Source organism: Mus pahari, chromosome 16, assembly GCF_900095145.1.
Source record: "Mus pahari chromosome 16, PAHARI_EIJ_v1.1, whole genome shotgun sequence".
NCBI lineage: Eukaryota > Metazoa > Chordata > Mammalia > Rodentia > Muridae > Mus > Mus pahari.
The window spans coordinates 54,470,107-54,483,719 of NC_034605.1; the positions used below are offsets into that span (position 1 = coordinate 54,470,107).

The 13,613-nt window shown below is 44.7% G+C and overlaps 1 protein-coding gene across 4 annotated transcripts in view; it reads left to right on the top strand.

Annotated features, from left to right (window-relative positions):
• Secisbp2 (SECIS binding protein 2) overlaps window positions 1–13,613 on the top strand; it is a 38,462-nt gene that overhangs the window by 8,894 nt on the left and 15,955 nt on the right. For 3 of the 4 annotated variants that reach the window (XM_029547298.1, XM_029547297.1, XM_029547299.1), the window contains 5 exons: window positions 1,014–1,092; window positions 5,659–5,864; window positions 10,638–10,760; window positions 12,059–12,148; window positions 12,866–13,001. In XM_029547298.1, coding sequence (XP_029403158.1) covers window positions 1,014–1,092; window positions 5,659–5,864; window positions 10,638–10,760; window positions 12,059–12,148; window positions 12,866–13,001 — 634 coding nt within the window. The remainder of the gene's footprint in view (window positions 1–1,013; window positions 1,093–5,658; window positions 5,865–10,637; window positions 10,761–12,058; window positions 12,149–12,865; window positions 13,002–13,613) is intronic. The other variant, XM_021215422.1, reaches the window with a different exon arrangement.

Consider the following 13,613-nt stretch of genomic DNA (forward strand, 5'->3'; position numbering starts at 1 on the left):
TTCTGTTGTGTACTTAGATATTTATTTATTTTTCAAAATTTATTTTATTTATTATTTTATGTATATGAGTACACTGTAGTTGTACAGATGGTTGTGAGCCATCGTGTGGTTGCTGGGAATTGAACTCAGGACCTCTGCTCGCTCTGGCCCTGCTTCACTCTGGCCCCAAGATTTATTTTTTATTATATGTAAGTACACTGTCACTGTCTTCAGACACCCCAGAGGAGAGCATCAGATCTCATTACGGATGGTTGTAAGCCACCATGTGGTTGCTGGGATTTGAACTCAGGACCTTTGGAAGAGCAGTCAGTGCTCTTAACTGCTGAGCCATCTCTCCATCCCCCAGGATTTTTTTTTTTTTTAAATTAAATAGTTCCTTTCTGTTTGAAATAGGAAGCAAATAACCGTTGGACTGAGTTTTGTGTACTTTTTAAACTTAGACTGCTTTAGAGCAGCTTTAGGGTCACTGCGAATTGAGGGGTAGGGATAGAGGTTTTCTCATATGCTGCCTCCCCATCCACCCACAGCTTCCATGCCAGGCCACCCTGGTTATGTGTTACAGTCATACAACTCCATGGGCATGCTTCTTCCCCCTGGCATTCCTAATTGACACCTGTGTCACTCCAGGTGGATGACAGAATGAACGGTGTCCATCATTATGTTGTGAAAAGGAGAGTGGCTGCTGTGAAGAGCCATGTTTTGCCTGTACGCTCTCCTCAGCACCCACAGCCTCTTTGATCTTCTGTCTTCTAGAGCATTGTAGAGTTGGAGTCTGTGGTCTGTAGTGGCTTTCTCTTGCTAATATGCACTGGTCTGTGTTTTCTCGTTTGCCTGCTGGGTTACTGTAGGCTGTTACATTTTGCCACAATGGCCTCGTGAGTGAGTGAGCGTCCTGCCGCTCTGCATCCCCACCAGATTGTCACTCTTGTGTAATTTGGCCATTCTAAAATGTGTACGATACTGTGTTGTTTTAAATGGCTTTTCCCTAATGATATTGGATGGCTTCCTTTTAGGGCAAAATGGTGAAGACCAATCACACTGATGGAGCTGTGACCAGTAATGCTGCTACCAGTTCCCCTCCGTGTACCCGAGGTAAGAGTGACCACAAAATGCTGTTTGCTGAGCACATTTAACACCAGTGTGTAGCCGGGCGTGGTGGCGCACGCCTTTAATCCCAGCACTTGGGAGGCAGAGGCAGGCGGATTTCTGAGTTCGAGGCCAGCCTGGTCTACTACAAAGTGAGTTCTAGGACAGCCAGGGCCATACAGAGAAACCCTGTCTCGAAAAACCAAAAAAAAAAAAAAAAAAAACCACCAGTGTGCTACAATATTGTTTGTTTTGGAGCTGCCTTTAAGATAGTTTTGAAACAGTAGCATCAGTGTTATAGAAGACATAGGATCCCATACCCAGGATCCACACCCACGAGAGGCTGTGCAAATGAGAAGCTCTATTTCAAACCGGTGTCAGGCCCAGAGCATCGCTATGTTGAAGTGATAACTTGATATTTGTATTATTCAAATTTAGACCAAGTTTTAAAACAAATACTACTTTATGGCCAGGTCTATAACCCCAGCATTTGGGAGTCTGAGGCAAGAGAATTGCTGCAAGCTTAAGGCTAGCCTGGTCTATATATTGTATAGTGAGATTCTATCTCGTAAGAAATTCTCCACTTAAAAATTAATAACATTAATTAGCATTGCATCTTAAACAGTTTATTTTATTTAAAAAAAAAAAACTTTTCCATAATTGAAAGACTGTTTCTAGAGCAGCTTGGCTTATAAGGTCTTTGTAGTGGTAGCTGTGTGCATCTGGGCTGTGTGGATCTGGGCTGTGTGGATCTGGGCTGTCATAGCCCTCCTACTGTTACTGCCTTGCACCCGGAGTAGGAAGGGCCAGAGCGACTGCTGGGCGGCTCTCTCCTGCCAGGAGAATGGCTGTAATCTGGTGGGCTTTCAGGAGCCCCCGGAAGCCAGGTAGTCAGAAAGTGTTGAGGGGATTCTATTTCTGAGGTACTTACAGAAGCTTTTCCTAGCAAAAAGTCCAAGCCATTCCTTGGTGCGTGAGCTCTGTGTTCTTGGTTTCCCCAGGGCAGTCCTTCATTTCCAAGGCTGTCTCAGTAGCTCTGTAGTGTGGGACAGGCGGCTGACAGGCATTGATCATCCCTGACTTGATGGACGGCCTTTTGTTTGGTTCGCTGTAGAGCTTCATGGGGCTCTGAGGAGTAACTTTAGTGTGCTTACACAGTGTTGTAATGAAGTAAGTTGCCAGTCACTGTGACAGCAAAAGTCTACAGATCCTTGACTTCTGCTGTTAAAAACACAGCAGGGTTAGTAGACTCAAAGTGGACCTCTGCTTTTTAATCCTGTGTTTGCCACATGGATATTTTGTGGGTTGTTGTATGGCAGAAATGTATTTGCCTACCCATCTTTGTCTTCCAAATTAAGAAACCTAGGAAAATAATTAACTTAAGAATTGAAGGGGAAGTTACTGAGCATGCATTCTTCTAGAACAAAAAAGAGTAGAGTCAATACTGTAGTTCTGAGGGAATGTTAGACAGTCATTGGATACTGTAGTTCTGGGATAGTGTTAGACAGTCACAGGATACTGTAGTTCTAGGGGTGTTCTAGACAGCTAGTTGGTAGGTACTATAGTCTTCCAAGATGGTATTCTAGGTACTCTCTGGTTTGGTTTGGTTTGGTTTGGTTTGGTTTGGTTTGGTTTGATTTGGTTTGGTTTATCAAGACAAAGTTACTTTTTGTAGCCTTGGGTTTTCTGGAACTAACTCTGTAGACCAGACTGGCCTGNAACTCACAGAGATCCACCTGCCTCCATCTCCCAAGTGCTGGGATTAAAGGCATGCACCGCTACCACCCCCACCTGTTGTGGTAAATATTTAATCTCGGTGGGGTTTTCTACCCTGCCCTTGATTAGTCAGTTCCCAGATGCATAGCTTTTATATTTATAATAAGCCTTAACCTGCACTAAAGCTGGCCATATATCTACCCTCTGAGCTATATGTCTACTTCCCTATCAATAAACCCAAGTTATAACTTGCTATGTTTCATCTGGGCTGCTCTTAATTACCCCCATGGCATCTCTCTTCTCTCTGACTTCTCTCCTCTTCATGGTTCCTGCCTCTGCTCCCAAGCCTTGGAACCAAAAACTCCACCTGTCTCCTGCCCAGCTATAGGCTGTAGGCAGTTTTAGTCAACAGTCAAAGATAACTTGGGAAGCTAGGTTACTTAGCATCACTTGGGTCTACATGCAGATTCTCTCATCCCTGGGGGCAATATTGAGATCAAAGGCATAAATACAACCTTGGGGGCCAGAATTTAGCATTACAGTACATTGCAAAAGACCAAACCATAACAATTCCTCTTTTTAGTCCACTGAAAGGTGCTTTTTTTCAGATATAAACTTAATATAATTATAACAATTATTATTGTTATTATTATTAAGACAGGTTTTCTGTATAGCCTGGGCTGACCTGGATTTGTTCTGTAGAATGAGGCTGGCCTTGAACTCAAAAGGAACATATCTGCCTCTGCCTTTGTCTCCCAAGTATTGAGAATCAAAGGCATGAATTTATCTATTTAGGATCTATGTATCCCCCTTAAAAAAGAAAGAAAGAAAGAAAGAAATTTAATATCCTTCTCTATATTCAACTTAATTCAGATTCCCTTCCATTTACTGTTTAAGCATATTCCTAGGCCATCTGTTGAGACTTTTTTTTGTTTGGGTATGTACAAGGTTGAGGTGTAACCAGTTCTCCTGTGGGAGTCCACGGGTATAGAGATGGGTTGCTCATGCCAGCCTGACACCTATTTTCAAGTTAGCTCTGATGAGCTGCGGTTAGTTCTTCCATGGGAGCCCCACATTCCAAGGAGACAGGCTATCTGCTCAGAGTAGCTTGAAATTCTACCCCAGGTTAGCTCTCATGAACATAGCTTTCTTTTTCTGTTGGGTAAAAGCAGAACAACTCTGCCCCAAACACAACTCTGGGTTCTTACACTGACCAGCAGCACTGACCAGCAGCACTGACCAGCAGAGTGTATCTTTCGTAGGGCAAATGCTTTTTTTTTTTTCTTTTTTTTTCTTTTTAGCATTATCTTTTAATTTGAAATTACAACAAATTATAAGCATACCTTATAAATATACCCATATTCCCTTTCTCTTTAAATTTAGAATTGATACCCATTGTTTTAAATTATTAATGACATTTCTACGTTTTATTAAGCAAAAACCTACAGAGAACCCTTAAGGAAAAAAAATGTCATTTTGAATCTTAGACTGTCATTTGCAAGTGGCTTTATCTTAGCAGCAGGTCCCACTCTGACTCTCTAGCGTAGACCAGGCTAGTCTAGAATTCACAAGAGTGCTGCCTGCCTCTGTCTCCTCTCTCCTGTTTGGAAGCTCAGACATGGTGCTCTGCCTGGTCACGCCCCACTCCTTAGTTTACAGGGAGAGAGGTGTTTAGGCCTTCCACAGTTACAGCCTAGGGCTGACATGAACTCAGAGCTTTAATTCCCAGAGGATGGGATTAGACTGATTTTTCCGTGCAAAGTCTGGGAGAACCTGGAGTAGATCAGTCAGCTTTGGTTTCCAGGAAGTCTCCACAGTTTTTACTATCTGCGGTTATATGGGCTACATTCAGCACGTGTGTGAATGGGTTCCTCCACCTGAGCTGCTCTGCCTTTAGACAGCCAGAGCTATACAGAGAAACCCTGTCTCGAAAAACAAAACAAACAAAAAGAACAACAACAACAACAACAACAAAAGCTGCCTCCTGTGCTCTCTCTCCTTGTTCCTGCTCCTTGGCCAGGAAACTTCCTTTCCAGCAGCTTGGCCTGTGCTGTTCTGAGAGGCTTTGGCTTTGGTCTGTGTTCGTTTGGTTGATTTTGGGGTTTTTTGTTGTTGTTGTTTTTTTGAGGCATGGTTTCTCTGTGTAGCCCTGGCTGTCCTGGAACTCACTCTGTAGACCAGGCTGGCCTCGAACTTAGAGATCCGCCTGCCTTTGCCTCCCAAGTGCTGGGACTAAAGGCGTGCGCCACCACTGCCCAGCTGTTTGACAGACCAGACCTCTTGTCCTGATAGCCTGACTTCTTACCAGCTTTTTAACCCAGTCTTTTCAGGTTGTAAGGTTCTAATTGCTAAGTTAAACGTCATTTTGTTGAAGTTGGGGCCCAGTTCTTCCTCCCAGCCCCAGTGCTCCTAGAAATAAGACTCCGACTCAACATATATTCACAAATACCTTGGCCATATAGGCTCTTACCTGACTAGAATCATAAGTTAAGATAACCTTTTTATGTTAGCCTCCATTCTGCCATGTTGGCTGGTTCCCTGTGCTCAGGCCCTATGCATCTCTCCCCTCACATCTTCCCAGGCCGGTTTCCCACCTGGCTCTATCCCAGAATTCTTTCTCCTCCCAGATGTCCCACCTTGATTTCCTGCCTAAGCCACGGGCCACAGGCTTTTTAATTAACAGGTGGTGTATTTATACAGTACACAAGATGTTCTTTCTACAACCACCACCCAGCTGATAGTCATTTTTGTTATGCTGTGAGTAATTAAATAATTATTACATTAAGTGCATGTTTGAGTAATCAAGGAACTCCGGATTACTGTTGAAATTGTTCAGTAATTATGATTATCTTTAAGCAGAGTTGTCTTGGACACCAATGGGTTATATTGTTCGGCAGACAGTGTCTTCAGATTCAGCAGCTGTGACTGAAAATGTGACTTCCACGATAACCCTAAAGAAGACTGCTTCATCAGCCGATGCTAAAAGTGTTAGTGTGACATCTGAGGCTTTATCTTCAGATCCTTCCTACAGCAGGGAAAAGCGTGTTCGTCCTGCTCCAAAGGTACACACCAAGGATCCTAGATCAAGGGTGGGTCTGGGTGTAGTGGCAAAAACCAATTCAGCACTTGGCAGGCTGACGGAGGAGGATTATAAATTCAAGGCCAACCTGGGCCACATAGTGAATCCTTGTCTCAAAAAAAAAGGAGTTAAGATGGTTGAATGTCGTGGGTTGAGGAAAGAATGTGCAGTTAGTGCTTAATAGTGACAGACTTGAGAAAGTAGAGTTACTTGGTGATGTTTATGTAATGTGTGTATAGATGTAATGCCACTGACCTTAATCATGTTGGATGGCAGTTTATGTTACATGTAGTGTTTCATGGTAGGAAAGAGGGACAGCAGCGAGGTGTGCCTCCATGGTGACTATATGGGTCTGCTGTAGCCCCCTGGTGACCGTCCTTCCTGAGTCCTCGACATCTACTGAGTGCTGCAGGCTACCCAGTACCAACCAGCCTGAGTGTTTTGTACTTGAGCCTTGACAAAAGAATGGGATGTTACTCGGGGAATGAGAGAGCTCTTCTATGTGAGGAGAGGAGGTGTCTTAAAAGACTGCAGCTGGGCTGAGTGGTGATACCTTGGTTTCCTGAGAGAGACAGAGACAGAGAGGACATCCCCATCCCTTGTACACTGCCACAGCAGGACTCCCAGCTCATGAAGGCTTTGAAGAAGAGATGCTCCTCCAAGTTTCTGTTCTGATATGTATTTGATGCATCTTTTTCCTTCAGGTTTTTTCAGTTGCACTTAAATAATTATACATGACTAACATAACAGTAGAAAAATAATTGAATTTTAGATTTTGATCACATGATACTATTAGTTTACCTGTTGCGAGACAGGATTTCAGAGGAGATTGTTCCCTCCTTGTTTTGTTTTGAGGTGGGGGTCACATGGCAGTTTCTCTAGTGACAGTACAGGTGGCAGAGGAGCCTTCTGTCTGATGATTGCAGCTCCAGGTTGCCATCCAAGCCAGTTTCCTAAAACATGGTGAGGGATCTGTGTCCTGTAAATTAACAGCTTCTCTCTCTCTCTCTCTCTCTCTCTCTCTCTGAAGGTTAGCTTTGTCTCAGAGTTTGGGGGTACATCATGGCAGGACAGGCATGGTGGCAGGACAGATATGTGGCTGGTCATGTGTGCTCAGTGAGGACACACAGGAGTGAATCTGTTTCAGAATACTTCAAACAATTGCTTCCTACATCATTGTACACGCCTGTAATCCCTACACTTAGGAGACAGAGGCATGCAGAGCTCTGTGAGTTCGAGGCCAGCCTGGTCTACAGAGTGAGTTACAGGACAGCCAGGGCTACAGCAAGACCCTGCCGAGAGAGAGAGAGAGAGAGAGAGAGAGAGAGAGAGAGAGAAGGAAGGAAGCAAGCAAGCAAAAAGTATTTTAGAAAACTTGTAATAAAAGTTAGACACCATGCTTGGCCAACATGACAGCTGATACAACCCCAACTCTCGAGAGGCAGAACCAGTGGGGTAAATGCCTGGTCCAGGTCCAAGTGGCCAGAGGCCTAGAAGGGGCTCTTTGCATCCTATGGCTGGGACAGCCCTGCTTTGAATGATGCACTTTCTTCCCCGTTACGAAGGCTTCCTGTGCAAATGGCAAGCGTTACTGTGAGAGTCTAGTCATCTGAATGCTCTTCCATACGTCTTTGAATTCTTTTAAATTTCACTTATTTTTTTCAGTTTGGTCTTGGGAGTGAACCAGGGCTCAGGCCCTTGTCTGTAGTTCTTCATTTCCACTCTGCAGAGAAGCTAGCATTAGATTATTGTATACCATTCTGCAGACTTCAAAAATAAATAAATAAATAAACAAGTTAAGAAAAGGTTTTGTTGGTTTTCGAAGTGTACTGGCTGGTTTTCTGTGTTAACCTGAGCTGGAATTATCACAGAGAAAGGAGCCTCCCTTGAGGAAATGCCTCCATGAGATCCAGCTGTAAGGCTGGATCAAGAGTGGAAGGGCTCATTGTGGGCTGGGCCATCCCTGGGCTGGTAGTCCTAGTTCTATAAGAAAGCAAGCTGAGCAAGCCAGGGGAGCAATCCATTAAGCAGCATGGCCTCTGCATCAGCTCCTGCTTCCTGCCCTGCTTGAGTTCCAGTCCTGACTTCCTTTGGTGATGAACAGCAATGTGGAAGTGTAAGCTGAATAAACCCTTTCCTCCCCAACTTGCTCCCTGACTAAGACAAATTGGTACCAGCATAGTATGGTATTCCTGTGACAACTTGACCATGTTTTAGGGAGGACTGTGAAAGGACTTTGGAACTTTGAGCTAGAAGAGCCATTGGGTGTTAAGAGCTCTGTGGGATGTTGTGTAGGAACTTGGAAGATAATGTTGAAAACAGTGCACAAGATAGTGGCCTGGCTTGTGACATTTCAGAGGGAAGATTAAAGACTCTTAACAGGGCCATTGCTGTTTTGATTTAGAAGATTCTTTGGTTTTGGTTAGCTGGGGCTGAAGAATCAACTGTGATTAATAAGATGCCAGAACTACTAAAGCAAACCCTTTGCATTACTGGGACTGTTGATGCTGGTTAGCTGGAATTAAGAAATTAGTGGTGATTAAGAAGAGGCCAGCATCGCTGAGGTGAAATCTTTTGGGAAGTGTTTCCTGAGAGCACGAAGAGGCTGTGTTCCAGATATAGCCAAGGTTGTATCTCTTGCTGCAGCTGGACTTGGAAATGTGTAAAAGTCACTCAGATGGTACGGGTTTTGAAGGCTGAAGGGCAGCTGAGGCTCAGCACTGTGAGAGGCCTTCACATTGGTGAAGGTGCAGCCTCAGTTACAATTGATGGCCCAGGACTGCAGGGGTCATGCAAAGGAATTGAGGCTTGGCACCATGAAGAGAGCCTATGAGAGGCTGTTGGTAAAGCCTAGTTACAGAGGGAGACAGCAGTGTTTTGGAGATGCCAGCACCATGAGATGACCACCAAGAACAGCAGCAGCAGTGGAGTATAGGTAACTGGAGCCTAGAAGACAAGGTATGAGCTACAAAGGGCAAAGCTGGAGAAGGGACCCAAGCCCTTGGAGGAGCCCAGAAGATCCTAAGTGGATCCCAGATATTGGACAGTTAGAGTTTGATTTTTGGTTTTGTTTTTGTTTTTGTTTTTGTTTTTCAAGACAGGTAGAGTTTGATTTTGCTTTTGATGGTGACTGTGCCTTGATATTTTTCTATTTTGAAGGAAAAAAGTATTTTATTGGAGCCCACAGTTAAGAGACTTTGAATTGTAAAAAGACTTTGAATTTCAAAAGGGATTGGATATTTTAAAGGAATTAAAATTTTAATATGTAAGAATTTGTAAAGACTGGGGGACTTTTAAAGTTATTTAGATCTTGGGGATGAATGAGAAATTAAGGGTCGAGGCTTAATAGTGATGTGTGTGTGTGTGTGTGTGTGTGTGTGTGTGTGTGTATCTAGTTGACAAGGGGTCAGTTGTACTGGCTGGTTGTGTGTGTCAACTTGACACAAGCTGGAGTTATCACAGAGAAAGGAGCCTCCCTTGAGGAAATGCCTCCATGAGACCCACCTGTAAGGCATTTTCTCAACTAGTGATTAAGGGGGGAGGGCCCACTGTGGGTGGTGCCATCCCAGGGCTGTAGTCCTGGCTTCTATAAGAAAGCAAGCTGAGCAAGCCAGGGGAGGCAAGCCCTCCATGACGGGAGTCCATGTCTGAATCTGCGGTCGACAATCTTTAGGTGCCTCATCCGACCAGTCCCGGTAGTGTTTCGTCTCTTAACCTTGGCACTCCAGTTACACTTCCTCTTGCACTTGGCAGGGTAGCCACATTTGCCACAGGTCGACTTCTGAAGGTGGTAGGCCTTGGAGCCGCAGCTGCGGCACAGCGTGTGCGTCTTGTTGCGACACTTAACGAAGGATGACGGTCCCTTCGTCATCTTGCTTCTACCAGCGAGGCCAAAGAGACCGGAAGAGCCATAATTGGCATTTTTACAATGCTTTAAAAACTGGACTTTTTACTTAAACATAGCAGGCAGTCTTTTTGGGTTAGTAAAGTTGCTCATTCTTTTCATAACTACCACGCATTTTACTCCTGACAGGAACTCTGCTAGGATAGAGCAGTTCCAAAACCATAAAGGATCCTAGTGCTGAGAGAGTTCAGTCTGATGGGAAAAGGATGAAAGGATGAACTTGTGCAGATACAGACCGAAGCATAGTTGTCAGCGCTCCCAGAGAAAGTCCAGAAAGTCATCAGATAGGTGGAGGAGTAGCCTAGAAATGAGCTGGGTCAGACAGAACGACCAGTCCATGCATAAGTAGTAAGTAAAGGCCAACACCAGGGCATGTCAGCCTCAGGCGAGAGCAGCAGGTTTAGGAGCCTGTGGAAGTGTGGTCAGCCCAGCCGGTCAGGGTGGGGTTTGTTCAGAGGCTCCTGGAGTCTGATGTCCATGTAGATGACGGGAACCTGTCTTGTGCTGGCAAGCACAGCACATGTGATTGAGCAGCTCCCTGACAGTCTGACCTCGGAAGGTGCTTAACTCAGTCATTCCAGGCCCAGAGTCTCCAGAGAAGCCATGCACTTGCTGCGAGAGTCTGTTAAATACTGTCATAGCCCACAGTCTTTTCTTTCCTTTTATTTTTTTTTAAGAGTTCTTTTTTATGTATATGAGTTTTGTATCTGTATGTATACCTGCATGCCAGAAGGAGGGATCAGATCCCATTACAGATGGTTGTGAGCCATCATGGTTGCTGAGAATTGAACTCAGGACCTCTGGAAGAACAGCTAATATTGAGCCAGCCCTTTTCTTTGTGTTTTTATCTAGGCCAAAGCATCACAAGGAGGTGAACTTGAACAAAACGAAAGCTCCAAAAAGAATAAGAAAAAGAAAGAGAAGTCTAAACCGAGTTATGAAGTCCTGACGGTTCAGGAGCCGCCGAGGATTGAAGTACGTATATTTACTTTTGAGCTTTATGTGGTAAAAGTAAGGGGCATTCTTAGACACGGAAGATCTGTGATGCCCTCTTTAGCACCCTTTTCATGCTGACCAAGAGTGGTAACAGTCCCCTAGCATGGTAGGGCAAGCCTGTGCTCTCAGCAATTGGGAGGCAGAGGCAGGAGGATTGGGACTTGAAAGTCAGCCTTAGGTCCAGAGTTTGAAGATAGAAGATAGCCAGGGCTACTTGAGAACTGTCAGCAACAGCCCTCCCCCTTCCTCCCGTTCCCAGGCTATCTTGTGCGGGCTCTGGGTAAGCTCATGAGCAGGTGGACGCTGGAGAGAACTGGAGTTTAACAGCCGCTGTTCCGTGCTACTCATCCACCCCATTCTGCTCTGCACTGTGTTCCTCCCTTTTCAGTGTCAGCCTTTGCAGGGCCGCCTTTTCTTGTCAAGTATCGTGTGAAAGTCTTCACTATTAAAGACAAGTGTAGAACTCCATAGGTTTCTTATAGACCCCAGGCAGAAGAATCCCATGTAATAACGTCCAGAAATATTCATTGTTATCCTAAGATTCCTATACTCATGTTCACATACACTAAAGAGCCAGCCTGGATTTTTACTGTTCTTCACACTGGCCTGTTTGTATTTTTCACACTTCCATACCAGACTTGGGAGCCTTGCTGTTTGTATAGGTACAAGATCTACCAGGGGACCTTCCCAGGACATTCCCACAGAACTGGAAAGGTCATTCCCAAGGAGTCTTGGAACATTCCAAAATAGCAGTTAGGTGTAGGGCAAAGTGTTGTGCCTCTGCCTTTTAATTTCCATGTGACTTTGCTGCAAGGTACCCAAAATGCTGACAAAATTCCAGCAAAATGATGTAAAATAATTTTAAGTGATTTTACAGTTTTTAGCAGGCGTATTGCCTTTGTCTGTCTATCATTCTGTCTGGCATAAACCCCAGAATATTTACATCTGCTGGTTGTGACTTTCTGGGTTTCTCTGTTGAAAAACATGAGTATTTTAAAGGACAAGACTTTTGATAAACTCATAATGGTGGGTTCTGGGAACTCCTGCAGGACCTAGGTCCTGGGCAGCACTTCCTCTATCTGGACAGAAGTGTTAGAACTGCGATCATAAAGTGTGTTCCAAGAGTTGACGCCGAAACTCCCATGGTAGCATTTTGAGGATGTGTAATAATCGCCTCTGAGAATTTTTGTGGATCTTGTAGAAAGGTGTGAGTGAGGGGAAGCCCTGTGCAGCTGCTTCACCATGTAGGAAGCTGACGGGGTGCCTTCTTTGCTCAGGATGCAGAGGAATTCCCCAACCTGTCAGTTGCGTCGGAAAGAAGGCACAGAGGGCAATCACCGAAGCTTCACAGTAAACAGCAGACGCAGGTCAGTTTAAGATTCCAACCACTGTTGCTTTTGGTGTAACTGTCCTGATAGACAGACTAGAGAAGATCTGCTCTCCAATGTCTCTGCCTGGGGATTTCTCTCAGGGAGAACAGCTGAGTCACTATTAAGCTGAAGCAATTTGTCCCTTTTGTCATTAGACCTGGTAACTGCTGTCAGGAGGGAACAGACTACCTAGAACTGAAGAGTGGAGCACTCTCCCACCTAGCCCAGGCAGCACCGAGCCAAGGGAGGCCGTAGCTCTAACCAGAAAAACATGTAGTTTAGGGTTTTATTTAGGTGTGGGGAGGGGTTGAGGTTGGTTGGTTGGTTGAGATAGGTCTTGCACTAGAGCTCAAGCTGGGCTTGAGATTGAAACAGTCCTTTTGCGTCAGCCTCTTAGTGGTTGGAGTTACAGGGGAATGCCTCTATTCCCATCTTTAAAGACGTCTGTAGCCAAAGATTTCATGTAAAATTTGATGTCTTACAGTATATGATGTTAATTTACAGTGGAGATGCAGATAGAAATGGAAAGGAATAACCAACCACAGTAATGAGGGCATATAACATGACTTTTTAATTACTTGATTTAATAAAAACAAAACCAGAAAAATTAAAGTCTTTTAATCTGTTCATTTTATCTTTTTATTTTTGGAAAGCGTAAATCTTGGTGTAAAAAATACAGTATTAGGAGTAAACTTGTAAATTTGTGCTTTGTAGAATGATTTTAAAACTAGCGGGAAGAAGAGCCAGGTCCCAGTGCAGCTGGACCTGGGGGGCATGTTGGCCGCACTGGAGAAGCAGCAGCAGCAAGCCTCACACGCCAAGCCGTCCTCCAGACCCGTTGTGTTCTCAGGTGGGCATCTGTCACCTCAGCAAGGGCTCAGAACTGCTCCCCAGAGGCTGGTCTCTACCAGGTTCATTAGAAACCAGAGCAGTCTCCTCAGTAAGATGCTGCATGACATGGTGCAGAAGAGCAGAGTCTACTCGCCCCACAGATGGAAACTCAGATGAATCGGTAGGGACTTCTCAGCCAGCCAGGACAACATGCTGAGAGTCTTGTCTCAAAAACAAAACAAAACAAAAACCCTCAAATATATTTAAGTATGATCTGTAAGGATTAATAACTAAGTTCCAGAACGGCCAGGGCTATATAGAGAAACCCTGTCTTGGAAAACCCAAACAAAAATAATCAAGAACCATCTTATTTAAAGCTAGGAGGTGTCCCCATTTATTCTTCTGTGGGGCCTAGGGCTGAAGCTCATTTTGTCAGGCTTGCAGAGCGAGTTCTCCTACTGACTGACCATTTGCTGGCCCAGTTACCCCTAATATGGTGTTGAGATTCCGTGGCAGAAAATCCCCTTGTAAGGTGCTATTTCCTCAGGGCCTTCACTGTATTCTGCCTGCATGATCTCCCTTGTGTGGGTGGATGGGGGACAGACATAGCATGGTATGGAGCAGTGGCTGA